Raw genomic sequence first — 16921 nt, 5'->3', positions numbered from 1 at the left:
CTACTAGTCTGAGAAGTTTTGTGATCAGTAAAAGAGGGAAAAAAGAAGTTGAAAAAAGTCACAGACCCAAGATAATGATTTAAGGAAAAGAAACATGATCCTATTTTTAAACAGGAAAAAAAGTAAATGCAAGAGAAAGGAAATGAAGATATAAAACAGTAATAAAGGTTATTGATAAAAGCACTTTATTGAGAAGGAAAATGGACAACTTTTTTCTGACAAAAGGAAAGCTACAAAAAGACACATAAGCAGAAAAGTTTGGTGACTAATTTGCTTCAAATGGCACAGGGAATGATTTGAATGCCTGTGTTATGCTTGGTCACTCAAAGGTAAGGTTATCTGCTTAATGACTGGCAGAGTCAGAGGCTTAAATGGTATTCAACTGCTGGAACCAATGTATGGAGACATCTTATAAAATCAACGAAAAATGAGATGTAGGAATAGTCCATGAATGTGTAGTGAAATTAACCCACTATTTATTTTTGTTAATGTTTTATTCATTATTTCAAGTCATTATTTACTTGTGTTGCTTTATCTTTTTCCAGGAACAGAAGACAGGGGATGAAGACGGCGGACAGAAGAGAAGAACCGTGGTTAGGAATTGGTGTAGCAAGGACTGCAGGCATTTTGGATGGGCATCACTGAAATGTTCTAGGAAAGCTCTGAATCAGTCTCACAGAATAATGGGAGACTCATAGGATATAATGAAAGTGTGTGATGTTCCAAATGTGGAGTAGGCTCAGAAAATGCTCTCTAAGAAAAAAATGAATGACTATTTGACAGATAGATAGAAGGTGGTCGATAGTATCTAAGAAATGAAACTGAATAAGTAATGATTATGTGACCCTAATTTGGTTCACTGTCAAACTGGTTGTAAATACAGGAAAAATACCATATCTCAGTATCAGCACATGGTGTTACTAGTAAGTACTATCTCTGGTCATTATAAAATGCAATGATAGTGATGCATAAGAAGGAAAATTCTCTCAAAATACAACCTCTCTGTATCATGTCTTCATTTTACACTAGGGGATCTTTTATCCTAAACTAAAGAAAATAAATACAGGAGATGTTTGATAAACTACATAGTCTATATTTCTGTTACTGTTTACATACTATAGATACATAAAAATGATGTTATGGTAAAACCCTTTGACTTGAACTGACTGCATACAAAGCTTAAAATTCATAACTCTTTTCATACTTACATTGGCACTTAAGATGTTCACATATTGTTTTAAGAGATTAATTAATGGAAATGCTTCCCCCTTGAAATATATCTTTTGAAGTGAGACTAAAGTAGTTCATATATTTAGTAAAGTGATTAAATTTTATTCCATGCTGGTTTTCCAAAGGAGATTATTTTTTGGACCGACTTTCCAATTAAGCCTTGAAGTGCATAGTGGGCAATTTGTACATGGGAAAATGATTTTATTTGAAATCTGTGCTCTGAAAACTGCTATGCTATTGTTGGCGAGTACAGTGAGTGCACAGCCTTCAGTGGCGTGTCTGACAGATGGCAGACGTCTGGGGCAGTAGTTTATTTAATCAATTGATCACAGGCATGTGGTTCTAATGACAAGTTCAATGTAGCCAACGTACTTTTCCAAGAGGCATAGTTCTACTTTTCTTTAAGAATTGTAATATTTCGTATCATCTTGAACCACTTGGAAATGCCTCATTTGGGGGTCAACTTGTAACCACTCAGTTATGTTTAAATGACTTTTTATTTACCAAAAGATATGTATGTATAAATTACATGTCCGAAAAAAATTTAATAATAAAGTAATATAAAGAGAATCATTATTCAATTATATTTGTACTAAAGTAGATTAATCTTTGTTAAGGGAGAATAAACTTAATAAGATATAGCAGTAGCAACATTTAATTTTTTTAACAGTTCTAATCTCTAAAATTGAATTAATATATAAGAACTGGACATTCTAGATTAAGTTGCATAATGGAAACAAAGCAAGATAATTTGAAATAATTAAGTTTTTTAAATGCTTACATTTGTTAAAACAACATGTTTGACTAAAAGAAGAAGAAAAAACTCTTTGGTCTAATGCATACTTTTCTTAAGTCAATAATTTTAAACTGGGACAAACACGGTTTAAATCTCATAGGTGAAGTTCAACCAGCTTGTATTTATCTATACATTAGGTATACATTTAGTGTTTAGCAAATGTTTTTGTTCAAAGAACCCCAAGTCATTTTAACTAATGTAGGAAAAAGGATAGAAAAGCCTAGTGTAGACTAATGTTTGTCTAAAATCAAAGTATGACCTATTAATTATAGAAACTTCTTTTCAGCAAAGGCACCTGGCATCCTGCTTTATATATCTCTTACAGGTATCTCATAAAAGTTTACCAAGTTTGAAAGTTAAATAAAAAATTACTTAAAATAGGTTTAAGAAAGTGAGTTTATACTACAATATTTCTATAATTTGGAATAAGCATTTTTGATACCTTCCTTTCTAAATAATTATAAAATTACATCACTTTTATTTCCTTTGTCTCTTGCAGATTTTTATTCAGAAGTTATATAAAACAGCTACACTCTAAGTACCTTGGGGGACAGTAACCAAATGGAATATATTTAGCGTTAAAAGGGCTTGAAGGTTTTTAATGGCTATTGATGATAATTCCAAGTTTTTACTCTCAAATACAGTTTTAAGAAATCTTTGAAACTCACACCATAACTAAACATGAAAAACTTTTACACTTACCTCTGATCTTCTCCCTCTATTCAAATAAGTACACACTGGGCTGAAAGCCCCACTGCCACAAACGTACAAGTGAGTGCGGTTGAAAGCTTGAATTACACGGACGAAGTTCCCACAGCCATGCTAAAAGAGTAGGTGAATAAGCAGTTAGTAATAAAGGACTTTTATTGCTATTTCTAAGTAGTCCTGTCATACTTTGCTATATATTTTCCTTTCTGCTCTAACTTTTTTGTTGTTGTTAGGAGATAACAAGAGAACAACATGGTTTATTTTATTGGTTTACTTCAGCAAGAAGGTAGTTCAACTTAATGAGTAAAATGGCATATCTGTCTCATATTCCAATAGTTTATATACTGTGTAAGTTTTTATGTTCTGAAACTTTATGAGCTTACTCTTTACCTGAAAAAATTGAGAAATTGAAAAGTACACCAAATTGTTTCCTCAAATTTTCATCAATATGTTATACACACACACACATATCATAAACATGTTTTTAATGAAATTGTGCTTATACAAGGTCCATATCATCGTGAGTACACAATGGCAAACACTATTAGCTTTTAGAGGTGGTGAATGAAACAAGCCATAAACAAAATGCCAGCACCGTGATGCGATTATTACCTCTCTGCCCTTCATTCCCTAAAATACCTTCTTCCCTAGTCTTCTTTCTCACCTGCTCCTACTCCAACCATTGGAAATGTTGTCATTGATTCACTCAATGAAATGCAAAATAATTATTGTAATTATAAGTTGACTATGACCTTGCACAAGTATATAAACACAGTCTGCACCAAAGGCAGATCCCTGTGACTGAAGTAATCATTGCATGTCTATATTGCTATGTTCACTAGACTTTGCTGACTACAAATTAATCAAGCCTGAAACTGAATTTTGTTTTCTTTGCATTTTTTTCACAAAGAACACCATTAAAAATGTTATAGATTATAAAATTTTTTTATAAATATATTAAAAGTTAACACTGGTTTTCCCATGGGTGGTCAGACAACATATATTTCTTTTTTCTCTTCCAGGTACCATATTATTAATTTTTTTAATGCACATCTATTATTTGAAAAGTAAAAAAAAAAAAAAAAATTCTGTTAAAGTAGAAGTTAAAGATTTTAGAAGTTAAATTTAAAGTCAATATTATTTTACATTTTCTCAAAATTTTCTCCTTTTATATAAGTACTTGCCAGCCTTTATATATGCTTAATTTTTATGTAGTAATTTTATACATATGTTTCTATTATGGATCTTATTATGAAATAATCAATCATTAACTCAGTTGCCAAAGAAATTAATCCTTAAAGACCAGACTATACACCTATTTTTATTTTAAGACATTAAGAATTTTTGTTACATAGATAGTATCACTGTATCTTGACACCTGTTTATAGAGCTACTTGGAAATTGACTATGTAACTGCAGATGATAATGTGTTTCTCTGTAGAAAAAGAATAGATGAAGTATGGTGTGTATATAACATGTCTACATTGGGGATATCAGTGAGCAATGAGCCTTGTGTTTACTTTTTTCACATCCAAGTTTAGTTATTCTAGGATTCTGTATATACTATTTTCCCATAAGACATGAATCCAATTCAATTCTATTAATAACAGATTATATGTCCTCTTGAGTTTTGTAGACAGTTTACTATCATGAATGATTGGTATTGATAAAAAAGAAGGATGACACTAATATGTTTTATATTTCAAGTACAGATTATACTTGTTTCATGTATATTTCTATATACATATTATACTTACTTATTATAGCCGATATCTGTTGATAATTTATTATGTTCTAGACATTGGAATGATCATTTTATATATTTAACCTGTTTTTACTTCCCAGGACATTTTATTTTTACCTTTATAGCTCATATTTATTGAGAGTACTTTATGCCACTTGGGCATTTAACATTCATTGAATTTGTACAAGTCCTTTTAGAAAAATGAAGCTTAGAGCTTTTTTAGTTAACTTGCTTAATGCCATTGATCTAGAAACAAGTAAAACAGATTTTCAAACACAAATATGTCTAACATTAAATCTTGTACTTTTGGGGGTGCCTGGGTGGCTCAGTCAGTTAAGCATCCAACTTCAGCTCAGGTCATGATCTTGTGGCTCATGAGTTCGAGCCCCGCATTGGGTTCTGTGCTGACAGCTCAGAGCCTGGAGCCTGCTTTGGATTCTGTGTCTCCCTCTCTCTGTGCCCCTCCCCCACTTGAACTCTATCTCTTTCTCTCTCTCTCTCTCTCTCTCTCAAAAGTAAATTAAAAATTTACATATTTAGAAGAATCTTTAAAAAAATCTTGTACTTTTAATCACTTTGTATTTTGTCTTTGGGTGAGGAATCCACACTTGGTAGAGTGGAGTTTTTACAAGTTATTGATATTTACAGAGCTCTTAAGCCTTTGATATTAATTGTTTTTTAATCCTCAAAGCAATGTTCCAATTAAAGTATTAGTTCCATTTTATTGATAAGGAAATTGAGTCCCAAAAAGGTTAAATGAAGTGCTCTAAGTTTTATTAAGTGACTGAGCTGTGTCTTGAACCATGGCTAGCCTCCAACATCCAGCTTTTCTAAAGAAAGGGGTTGAGGGATGCCTGGGTGGCTCAGTCGGTTGAGTGTCCGACTTTGGCTCAGGTCATGATCTCACGGTTCGTGGATTCAAGCCCCGCGTCGGGCTCTGTGCTGACAGCTCAGAGCTTGGAGCCTGCTTCAGATTCTGTGACTCCCTCTCTCTCTCTCTCTCTCTGCTCCTTCCCTGCTCACACGCTCTCTCTCTCTCAAAAATAAATAACGATTAAAAAAAAAAGAAAAGAAAAGAAAAGAAAAGAAAGGGGTTGAGGGGTACCTGGGTGGCTCAGTCGGTTAAGCATCTGGCTCTTGATTTCAGTTCAGGTCATGATCTCATGGTTCACGAGATAGAGCCCCATGTCAGGCTCTGCACTGACAGCAGGGAGCCTGCCTGGGATTCTCTGTCTCTCTCTCTCTGCCCCACCCCTGCTTGTGCTCTCTCTTTCTCTCTCTCTCTCTCTCTCAAAATGAATAAATAAATATAAAAAAAAATTAAAGAAAGGGGTTGATTAACCATGAGACAGATTTTCAGACTACCTGATGATGCTCAGTGTGCCCCACCAACGTTCCCCAGAGAGATAAACACAAAGGAAAAAAAAAAAAGCAAGTTAATTACTGAAAATCATTTTCTAGTTACTTTCCATTTCCATAGTTTCTGTCCACGTTATTTCTGATTTAGACCATAGCAACCATATCATTCTTATCCAGCAAATACTTACTGAACTCATTCTATAATTTGCATATCGTGTCAAGGACACTGAAATGAATAGATTCATCCTTTCAGACGAAGGAAGCCATGATACATCAGGCTTAGTAGATACTATAGCAGAGTTACACTTTTTAAAAATGTGCTATAGGAGGAAAGAATCCGAGAGAATGAGTAATGCTGACCTGGATGTAAAGGGTTTGAGAAGGGGGTGTCATTTTAGCTGGAACTTGAAGAATAAGCAGAGATTTTGATAGGCCAAAGCATAAGGAAAGAGCATTCCAAAAGAAAGTAGAGCATAAACAAAATAATGGAGGCATGACAGAGCAGGATTTACTTTGAAAGTGGTGCCTAGAGGGGATAGTGAATTACTGTGTGATGAAACCAGAGAGGCAATTAGACTTGGCCTGTCATCATACCACAGTCTTCAGATGGGAAGTAGACAGTGGATTCAAGTGTATAAAGTTCAGAGCTAACTGACCTAGGTCAAACTTCAGCTTTACCTTTCAGTGGCTGTTTGAACTTGAGACATTTACTTAGCTTCTCTGTGTTTCAGTCTTTTTATCTGTAAATGGTGATGATTACATTTGTTGTCAGCAATATACTAATAAGCTCGTGGAATAGTGTCTGGCACATAATAAATATGCACAGTGTCAGATATTGGACTCTTTCATATGTATTTTTTATTTCAGTTGTTAGGACAAATCCGGTGAAGTGGACAGGGCATTTGTCCTGCACAGAGCTTAGTATAGGTTCTGATCGTAGCAGACATCTATGAAAGGTTTAGAGAATGAGCCTTCAGTGCAGTTCAATACCGTGGATGCTTTTTTAAAAAATTCCTTTTCAAAACTATTTCCTGGTACAATGCTGTATGAAGTATAACGGTGTTAACATTATGTAGAACATAATACCATTTTATTTATATACCTATATATTTCAAACAATAAAATGCTGAAAAAGTATACCCCGAATCTCTTAAAAATGTTTATTTATTTTTGAGAGAGAGAGAGAGAGAGAGCATAAGCACACACATGAGTCTGGGAAGGGCAGAGGGACAGGGAGACAGAGAATCCCAAGTAGGCTCCTAGGCTGTCAACGCAGAGCCCCACAAGGGGCTTGATCTCCTAGATTGTGAGATCATGACCTGAGCTGAAACCAAGAGTTAACCACTTATCCGACCATGCAACTCAGGCACCCCTACACCCAATTTTTAAGTTGTTACATTTTGATAGTGGAATTTTTTAATTTATGTACTAGTAATATACCACTTACTATGCTCTATATACTATTCTAAGCTCTCTTCAAATATTAACTCATTAAACATCATAATAACAACTCATAGGTACTATAAGAATGCCCATTATGCAGACAAGAAAACTGAGGCACAGTGAGGTTAAGTCTACAGGGTCAAAGAGATAAGAAGAGATGGTTTTCTGTTGCTGTTTACATGCTTTTCTAGGCCTTCAAACATTTCTGCATTGAACATATATTTGTTATAATATTTTTAGCATAAATGTTTTTGAAAACGTATCCTGGAACACAGACGTGGACTTTAAAAATATTGACTCTTCATGGCCCATACTATGCAATGGAGGAAAAAAATCCCTCTTATTCTTTTCTTCTTGGCCTACACTTCTTTGGTCTAGACAATAAATCAAGATATATGATAAATGTATTTCTTTAAAAATTTTTAATGTTTATTTATTTTTGAGAGAGACAGAGACAGAGCGTGAGTGGGGGAGGGGGCAGAGAGAGGGAGACGCAGGCTCCAGGCTCTGAGCTGTCAGCACAGAGACCGACGTGGGGTTCAAACCCATGAACTGTGAGATCATGACCTGAACTGAAGTCGGCACTTAACTAACTGAGCCACCCAAGTGCCCTGATAAATATATTTCTAAAGAAAATAGATTTTCCAGTAGTTCGGGATCCTTTGGTCACATAAATATGGAAACTGACACTCTACAATTAATAAAAAAAGTTTGACATTGTGTGCATGTAACTCACATATGTCTAAATATATGTAATCCTGCTTAAATTTTTAACAATCTCTTACAGTATTTACTTAGTGCATTCATTATGCCCTATCTCATTGGATATGTCTGACAGCACGTGCTACTGTTTAAGCTCAATTTATTTAGAGTATGAATAAATTATTAACATTTAGAAATAAATGGAGCATGTAGGAGTGAATACATATAGGCCCAGAGGGAAATGGGAGGCAGGTTATAGTCTTTTAGCTAGGCAGAAAATTAGTTCTATTCCCACTAGGACAATGTATTTTCTTTATAAACCTTAGTTTATTATAATATTATGATATTTTATTTCTGGGATCAAACTTTAGCTTCTCTTGAATTATTGTCTAATAATTAAGTGTTATTTTTTCTAGCTTTAATTAAAATTTGGTATGTTAAAAAATCTAAAGGAATAAGTGATACTTGATTCCATGGTGTATATTTTCTTTCAGTTGCTAAAGCAGTATGGCTTTTAATTGTCAACTAGTTTAAGTTTTGCCTAGTAGATGATTACTATAATATTTAAAATAAAAATATTTTAATTTAACCAAAATGAACTTCTAAAATAAGTGCATAATGAATTTATTACAAACATTATTAATTGAAGGGCACAAATGCACTCATCATCCACCATGTCCTACTTCTAACTCCCGACAATCACTTAAAACAAATTCCCAGGCTTGCTTGTTTCTATCTCCACTTTTTCAGATCTTGTTTAAATTTTATTAAGTGTCTAGATAAAGATCTGAGCACAGAGAATAATGACACTACACAGTATTTCCAATCAGTGAGTGGAGGGTTATAGTTAAAAATGCAGTGAAATATATGACAGTGTTTCAGGCATACACACAATAACAGCTAGCCCAGTCCTGGGTGGGCAGAGAAGACTTCCCAGAGAACTGACATCTGCACTGTCACTTGAGAGGAGGAACAGATGATTTCCAGGCTAAAAAGATGGGAAGATAATTGAACAAGGAGAGAGTCACATGTGATTTGTGCCAAAGGCGGAAAGAGGAAAAGGGTATAACTTATTTGAATTTCAGTATCACTAAAATAAAATAAAGACAAAGGTTAACATAGACCCAACACAGTTGCCATCGAGTCTATCAAATCTTCCCCAAATATCCCAACTTTAGTGTGTTTTTTCTTTGTATTTTGTGTGTATACTTAGCATTTAGCGAACTCTTCCTGGTGAAATGGCATGCATTATCAGATAAGAGTTCAGGATCCAGAGCCAAAATGTGCCTGAGCCAGGCAGTGGCCTCCTTCCCACTTGCTAGCAGGGCAGGTTTGGTAAGTTCCTCACTCTCTTAGTGAGGTCTCTTGATCTTAAAAATGTGAACGGTGACAATAATGTCCATCTTGTAGCATTGTTGTGAGGATTAAAAGAAAGCCTTAGAACAGTGCCTGGCTCACTCTATTAAATGTTGGCTACTATTATTTGATAGTTATTGCATATATGTTTCATCATCTCTAGTATATTGTAAACACACCTAAAGGTAGATGCTCTACTTTGGTTTCTTCACAATGGCTAACTGATTTCTACAAAATAAAATATTCAATTCCTCTGTTTTTAAATAAAATATTATTAGGTATTTATTGTAACAGAATTAATATTAATTCTTAAATATTTAGTTTTATTAAAGAATGTAATAAAAATGTCATGCTCTAGAATTGTAAAGACTGATTTAGCATCACTTTTCTACCACTGGTCTTTTTTTTGTGGCCTGATTAAAAGACACTTCTCTATAAGTATTTCACATGTATGAAATGAGTTAGATTCTCTTCTCCTGCACAGACAAAACATGTATTTGATAGAGTTAGGCTGATTATTTCTCAGGACCCAACAATGTTGGCTGTACTGGAAGAGAATTCTTCACCAGTTACTTCTGTTATGTATACTACTTTGCAGTATAGCAGAATTTAAAGATATCCATGAACGATATTACAACATGAGTAAACTATGGGAAAATGTAAGCATGTATTGAAGATTTCATCTAATGACTCTTAATTATAAGAAAGCAAATGACAGAGCATTTTTATTTTGCCAAAGGGAGAAAGACATCAAATGATTTGGCTGAGATTCTTCACAAAAGCAACAGCAATCTTTGGAAAGAGAATTTGCAATGGTATCTAAATCCAACATATCCTGTCTTTGACAGTTCGTTTGAATGGGAAATGAAAATCTTTTTGAACAAAGAGGACAATTAAATTCAGTAATTACAGCCACAGGATATTACTATGGCAAAGGGCAAGACATGATAGGATCCATAAGAATGGCTAAAAACTTTATTTTAGGGAGATTAAAATGTTAGAGAATAAAAAAATATTTAAATTCATGCATAATTATAGAAATAATAGCTTCATGAGACCAAAAAAAAAAAAAAAAAAAGACTTCTCCACAACATTATACTTCACTCTACTACTGGTTCCCTAGAAGACAAGTATACACATTTCTCCGGATTTTTTCCTGTAGACTATGGCCCAGCAGATCTCGTGGGTAGCAAATATGCCTATGCAACTCCTTCAGCCCATTTTTAAATTTCCCTTAAAAGATCAGTTATAAAACCGAAAAAGCGAGACCCAGAGCTAAGTCACTCCCAGTGAGTTCTCTCAACAACACCCTCCAGTGAGACCCAGAGATACTACATGTCAGAGTCTTCCCTGACTCTGTCTCGCACCAGAAGTTTTCCGAACCTCATACCGGGACTGTTGAGAGTCAGTTAAGATAAAATTTTAATTCCCATGCTTCCTTTTCCCACAAGAATTAGTTTTTTCCTTGAGCCACCATGATGAATCTCTGAAACCCTCACTCTCAAGGCTCAGTGCATAGACTGAGCCGCTGAAATCAGCATTTCTTATCTCTACACTTACAATAAGTGCTTAGTCAACATTTTTCACACTAGCTCAAGGTCATATTTCTTTCTTTTTAAATTTTTTTTAATGTTTATTTATTCTTTGAGAGAGAGAGAGAGAGAGAGCATGAACAGGGGAGGGGCAGAGAGAGAGGGAGACACAGAATCTGAAGCAGGCTTCAGGCTCCGTCTGAGCTGTCAGCACAGAGCCCAACATGGGGCTTGAACTCACAGACCGTGAGTGAGATCATGACCTGAGCCAAACTCAGTCACTCAACCAACTGAGCCACCCAGGCACCCCTTAAGGTCATATTTCTTTAGATGTCAGATTTCATTGTGTGTATGTGTGTGTACAAGTACTAGTTTTTCTATCCAACTGCCATATTTATTTATTTATTTATTTATTTATTTATTTATTTTTTCCAACTGCCATATTTAAATTGCATACCTGCATAAGCACATATCTCTATGCTCATTTGATTAACGTTGACTTCTCCAATATGATAATAAAGTTGAGAAGAGTCAGATTGTGCCTATTGTGGCACAAATTATGTCTGTAGCAATTAATACTATGCCAGACACATAATACGGGCTCAATCAATATTGGTTGAATGAATGAGTGAAAGAGTGAATAAATGCATAAAAAACTTCTCTACCAAATTACTTGTAAAAGAGTGGGTAATTCTGATATATGGTTCCATTATGATATTTTCTGTGATTTGAGACAAGAAGATAAGATGACATACATGTTTCTTTATAAAATTAAATAACATATACATTATAGATCTGCTCCATGTATTTATAATATTCAAGAATCAGTTAGTATGTCAGTTTCAGCAGATTGTTTGTAGAAATCCATACAGATTTATTTCTTAACTCTTTACATGGAATTCCACTTAAAGGTATACAATTTGTACAAATGTTGCATACTGAACATTTAATTGATGTTCATATCTGCCTTGGTTTTTGTTTCTGTGGTTATTTTTAACTAACAAAGATACCACTAATCATTGGTGATTTACGCCTCTGGAATGTGCCAGCTCACCAGTACCCTTTTGCTGAGATCTTTCTTTGGAAAAGCCCACATGGTATCTGGGAGCTTCTCCAGACACTTGCATTATCATTATTTCAGCGGCCTGCTGAGAATTCTGCAGGTTGGATCCACTGGAACAGAGGTTATTGCTGAAATCCATCATGAAAAGTGTCAGAATGCAATAATGGAAGCAATGCAAAAAATTTTTACCCGGTCAGGAATTCCTAAGTTACAGTGTTTAAGAGTTCCAACTTCTTTACATTTACATTTTTTGCCATGCGTCCAGCAGAAGATTTAAAACACCAACACCCTTTGTCTTACTCTTGGCTGCACTCAAGGTACATGGATTCAAAGACCAAATATTTAAGTTTTGGGTTTTTTTTAGGCACTCACTGTGGGATCTTTGCCAGCCATTTTGCACTCTTCGACTTTGATTGTAGATGCTGGCCAGAAAACCTGCTCAGAAAGGAAAATAAAGGTTGCATAATCTCACTTGTATATATGACAGTCATCATTTACTTTATCCTAACACATTTCTTTTAGGCATTTCTATATTTATATTTCAAGATCTTTCTTCCAGTTTATGAACTCAAATTCCTAAAGATTTTATGACTCCCACCAATTTTCCTTTAACAAATGCCTTTCAATAGTATATGCCCATTTCCTAATGATATATATTAAAATAAGGTCACTAATGTATACAATAAAAGGTGTATTTCCTTCCTTCTATAGTACACTTTTCTCAACTGTTTATATCACAATGAATTTACACTTATATTGCTATTTTGGTTTAATATTGTTATTGGTAAACCACACAGCCACAGCAGTAGATTTACTTAAAACAGGTCTCTAGGTACTTCAATAACTGAAATAACTTGGACTGCATCCAAGAGATTCCCTCTCTAAAATACTCTGCTAGTGTTCTCAGTAACTGTACCCTTGGGTCAAGTCTCTGATGGTGATGATTATTGTTTTGTTTTGTTTTGTTTTGTTTTGAATTTCCAGCTCATTGACCCTTGCTAAAATAATAAATTCAGAAATCTTGTGACAAATTTTTAAAAAATTATTTTTTTATTTTTTTTACTCCAATAAAGATAAATTTATTTCCTTATTGTGAAATAGAATGATAAATATAGGTCACACTTGTTCAAAGAACAGTATCCTTAATAACTATATTCCTTTTAATTCCTTTAAGCCTTGTTGGATTACATACAGATGACAAGGTAGATCTTCCTTTAGTCTGATCATTTTGTCAGGCTATACTGCATGTTTCTCTCTCTCTCTCTCTCTCTCTCTCTCTCTCTCTCTCTCTCCACACACACACACACACACACACAAATACACACAGGAAGTATTTCTTCATTTAGCTTCAGTTTTTAGAGTGTTAAAATCTATGAAGCTAGACAGACAGAACTGACTTGATTATATTTTCAGTCCATGAAAGAAGCACTAACATCCAATTATTTATTGACATGTGGCCAGTATTTTCTATAGTTCTAATGAAATACACAATTTTTTCATTGTATGTGAAATTTTTAAATAAAACAAAGTCGACATGGCCCTAATGAAAATAATTAACTTACACTCAAAGGTTCTTGACTTATATTGTTAATATTCAAGGAAAGAATGTGATCTTTGCTGCCCACATATATCCGGTCCTGATCTTCATCCATTAATAATATCCTGTAGTCTAAAGGATGGTGGGACAGGCTGAAGTGTTCAGAGGTCTTGGTTTCTCGAAGCTCTGAAATAGTGAACAGCACAGTGGAAATAGAGTATCCTGGTTCTACGATTCTATTATTTTAATGGAAATTATTTTATATAAATATTTACTAAGAAAGTTAAGATCTATTTTCCTCCCTACAATAATATATTAATTTTAAAATAGAATTGTGTTAGTGGATATTTTTATTTTTTGCCTCTTTGCTGAAGTAAAACATAAATAAAGCAATAAATGCAATGCCAAATTTTATGGTAATACTATTTTATTGCAAAATTATTCACATTTTGCAAGAATCCCAACTCAGTTTTATTACTGGCTATCATCAGCTCAAAAGTAAAAGAGATCAAACAAAAAAATATAGTAAGTGAGCAGACTGAGCAAAAAACCAAAAAACAAAAGCAAAAGCATTGACAATGTGATGTCTTCTTAGCTTCTCTTGATGTTTTATGGTTGTACTCAATACATTTATCATTTTAGGATTGGTATTTCCTGCTTACTCAACATAATTCTAACTAGTTTGATATTTTTTTCTATAAATTATGTGAAAACAAGCCATACCTCATTCAGAAGGCAATGCTGTTTAAATGAGAGTATGCCTATGCCTATATCAAAAAGAAAATTACAAATATTCAGATGATCTGAATATTTAGATTTTTTACCTCAGTGATCACTGACTCATTCATGCTCATTTAACTTCTTTTACATTATGGGTAAAATATGTGCCTGTATAGGTGAACTTTGAAGACTATGGATGTACCATGAAAATTTAAAAATCAATAGTCATTATAGCAGAATCAATTTTCTTCCAGTCAAAATGCTTCATTGTACAATTTAAGACTTTCCCATTCATTTTTTCAGTTTTAAATTGTTGATAAATTTGAACCATCCAAACGATTCAGGATTGATTTTTTCTTGGGATTATGATCATAAGAGAGTGACAACTCTAGAAAGCAGTTTGCTTGCACATTTTACTCTTTCAATGATGTACTATTTCTAAATTTTAGACATTGAATCACAAATACACTTCTAGAAATTCCCAATAGCACCTTCTAATAAGAGTTCCCAAGAAAATCAACTGAATTATTACATGTAAATGTTTGAATTTAATGAAGAGAAAGTAGTCAATAAATTCTAATATTATTACTGTCAGTATTAGTATAGTATTATCAATTTGAATCGCTATCAAAAAGATGTATGGAATTAGAACAAATAGGTACACGTTTTTCTATTTTTCTCTTTTTCTTTTAATTTAAGGAACTAGACCCCTAAAATTACTAACATATGATCACAAAACATAGTCTCTGATGCTGCGTCCATACATTGAGAGTAAAGTGTAGATTTTTTTTCTATGTGGAGAAAAACCATTAAGAAGTTATAAAAATACTTCAGAAGAGTATTGAGAAGTAAATCATGAGAGAAGATAAGAACAAAAGACATTGAAAGATGATTTAAACAAGAGACTAGATGACAGATCTGGAAACAGGAGATTTGAGATGCTGAGCGCTGTGTGGCGTGCTAACCTAGTTACAATTCTAAGTTACTGAGCCTCAGTAGGTCTCAAAGACAGACAGGTGATGCTGTTGGCAGCAGTGGTGCCGCTGGCCCAGAAACTGGAACAACTTCTTTCATGAGGAGAGCAAGGAAGAGTAGAGGGATGTCATTCAGGAAAAAAGTCAGCCCCTCAGAGTGGCCAAAATGAACAAATCAGGAGACTATAGATGCTGGAGAGGATGTGGAGAAACGGGAACCCTCTTGCACTGTTGGTGGGAATGCAAATTGGTGTAGCCACTCTGGAAAACAGTGTGGAGGTTCCTCAAAAAAATTAAAAATAGACCTACCCTATGACCCAGCAGTAGCACTGCTAGGAATTTACCCAAGGGATCCAGGAGTACTGATTCATAGGGGCACTTGTACCCCAATGTTTATAGCAGCACTCTCAACAATAGCCAAATTATGGAAAGAGCCTAAATGTCCATCCACTGATGAATGGATAAAAAAATTGTGGTTTATATACACAATGGAGTACTACATGGCAATGAGAAAGAATGAAATATGGCCCTTTGTAGCAACATGGATGGAACTGGAGAGTGTTATGCTAAGTGAAATAAGCCATACAAAGACAGATACCATATGGTTTCACTCTTATGTGGATCCTGAGAAACTTAACAGAAACCCATGGGGGAGGGGAAGGAAAAAAAAAAAAAAAGAGGTTAGAGTGGGAGAGAGCCAAAGCATAAGAGAGTCTTAAAAACTAAGAACAAACTGAGGGTTGATGGGGGGTGGGGGGGGGGGGGAAGGTGGGTGATGGGTATTGAGGAGGGCACCTTTTGGGATGAGCACTGAGTGTTGTATGGAAACCAATTTGACAATAAACTTCATATATTGAAAAAAAATAAAAAAATTATCTGTATTTTCTCAAAACAAAACAAAACAAAACAAAAGTCAGCCCCTGCTAGGTCAGAGATTCTTGGTGACATAGGGGGGAAAAATGAAAGACCTCAGAATATGAGAGAGAATAAGGAATCCCAACAAACGTCTCTCAAAAGTTGCAAAAACAAAGACGGCCTTGATTTTGCCTAAAATTCAGGAGACATAAAGCTTGCCTTTCATCATATGGAGGAGATTCATGGCTGTACATTTTTTATTAAAAATATCAGGAGAAGGTTATAGCTTGGGGTGAAGAATAGATGTTCAACATGTAGCAGTAAATAACACTCCAGTGAAATACATAGACTAAGAAGTAAAATGTGACTGAGTTCATGGCCTCTGGGGCCCAACTGCTAGAGTCTGAATCCTAGCTCTGCCATTTCTATATATACTTGGCAGGTGCCTTTTTCCCTCTGTACTCTAGTGTCTTCACGGGTAAGGTCAGAATAATAATAGTACCTACCTCATAGGGTGTTGTGAGGTTCAAGCATATATGATGCTGATATACATCAAGTGCTTAACAGAGTGTCTGTCCTATAGGGACATGGGTTACATTATTATGACTTGGGAAAAGACATCAAGTGTCAGCCAGAAAAGTAAGAAGAATAATTCCTTACACATGCAGAAAATATAGAGGACCAGATTGCCTGACTTTTATTTATTCATATATTTAATACTTCATTTTTTTCACATGGAGAATGTACTCAGATTATGTGAACAGGAGTATAAAATAATAAGTCATTTTTAAGGAAAATAGTTTGCTTGAGGGGCAGGATAATTTTGAAGTATGTGAGTCTGGAAACCTAACAGATGCTGATTAGTCCAGATACGATGCTGCTGAAGACCTGATATGCTAAGA

The 16921-nt window shown here is 34.5% G+C and overlaps 1 protein-coding gene across 1 annotated transcript in view; it reads right to left on the bottom strand.

Moving 5' to 3' along the window:
• SEMA3C (semaphorin 3C) overlaps positions 1 to 16921 on the bottom strand; it is a 176986-nt gene that overhangs the window by 76340 nt on the left and 83725 nt on the right. The window contains exons 3-5 of the mRNA XM_025929564.2: positions 13496 to 13656; positions 12306 to 12368; positions 2729 to 2848 (exon numbers count right to left, since the gene is read on the bottom strand). Coding sequence (XP_025785349.1) covers positions 2729 to 2848; positions 12306 to 12368; positions 13496 to 13656 — 344 coding nt within the window. The remainder of the gene's footprint in view (positions 1 to 2728; positions 2849 to 12305; positions 12369 to 13495; positions 13657 to 16921) is intronic.

The sequence above is a fragment of the Puma concolor genome, chromosome A2 (assembly GCF_028749965.1).
Source record: "Puma concolor isolate L17-30 chromosome A2, mPumCon1.1.hap2, whole genome shotgun sequence".
NCBI lineage: Eukaryota > Metazoa > Chordata > Mammalia > Carnivora > Felidae > Puma > Puma concolor.
Note: the sequence above shows the minus strand (reverse complement) of the source record. Positions and strands in the feature narration are given on the sequence as shown.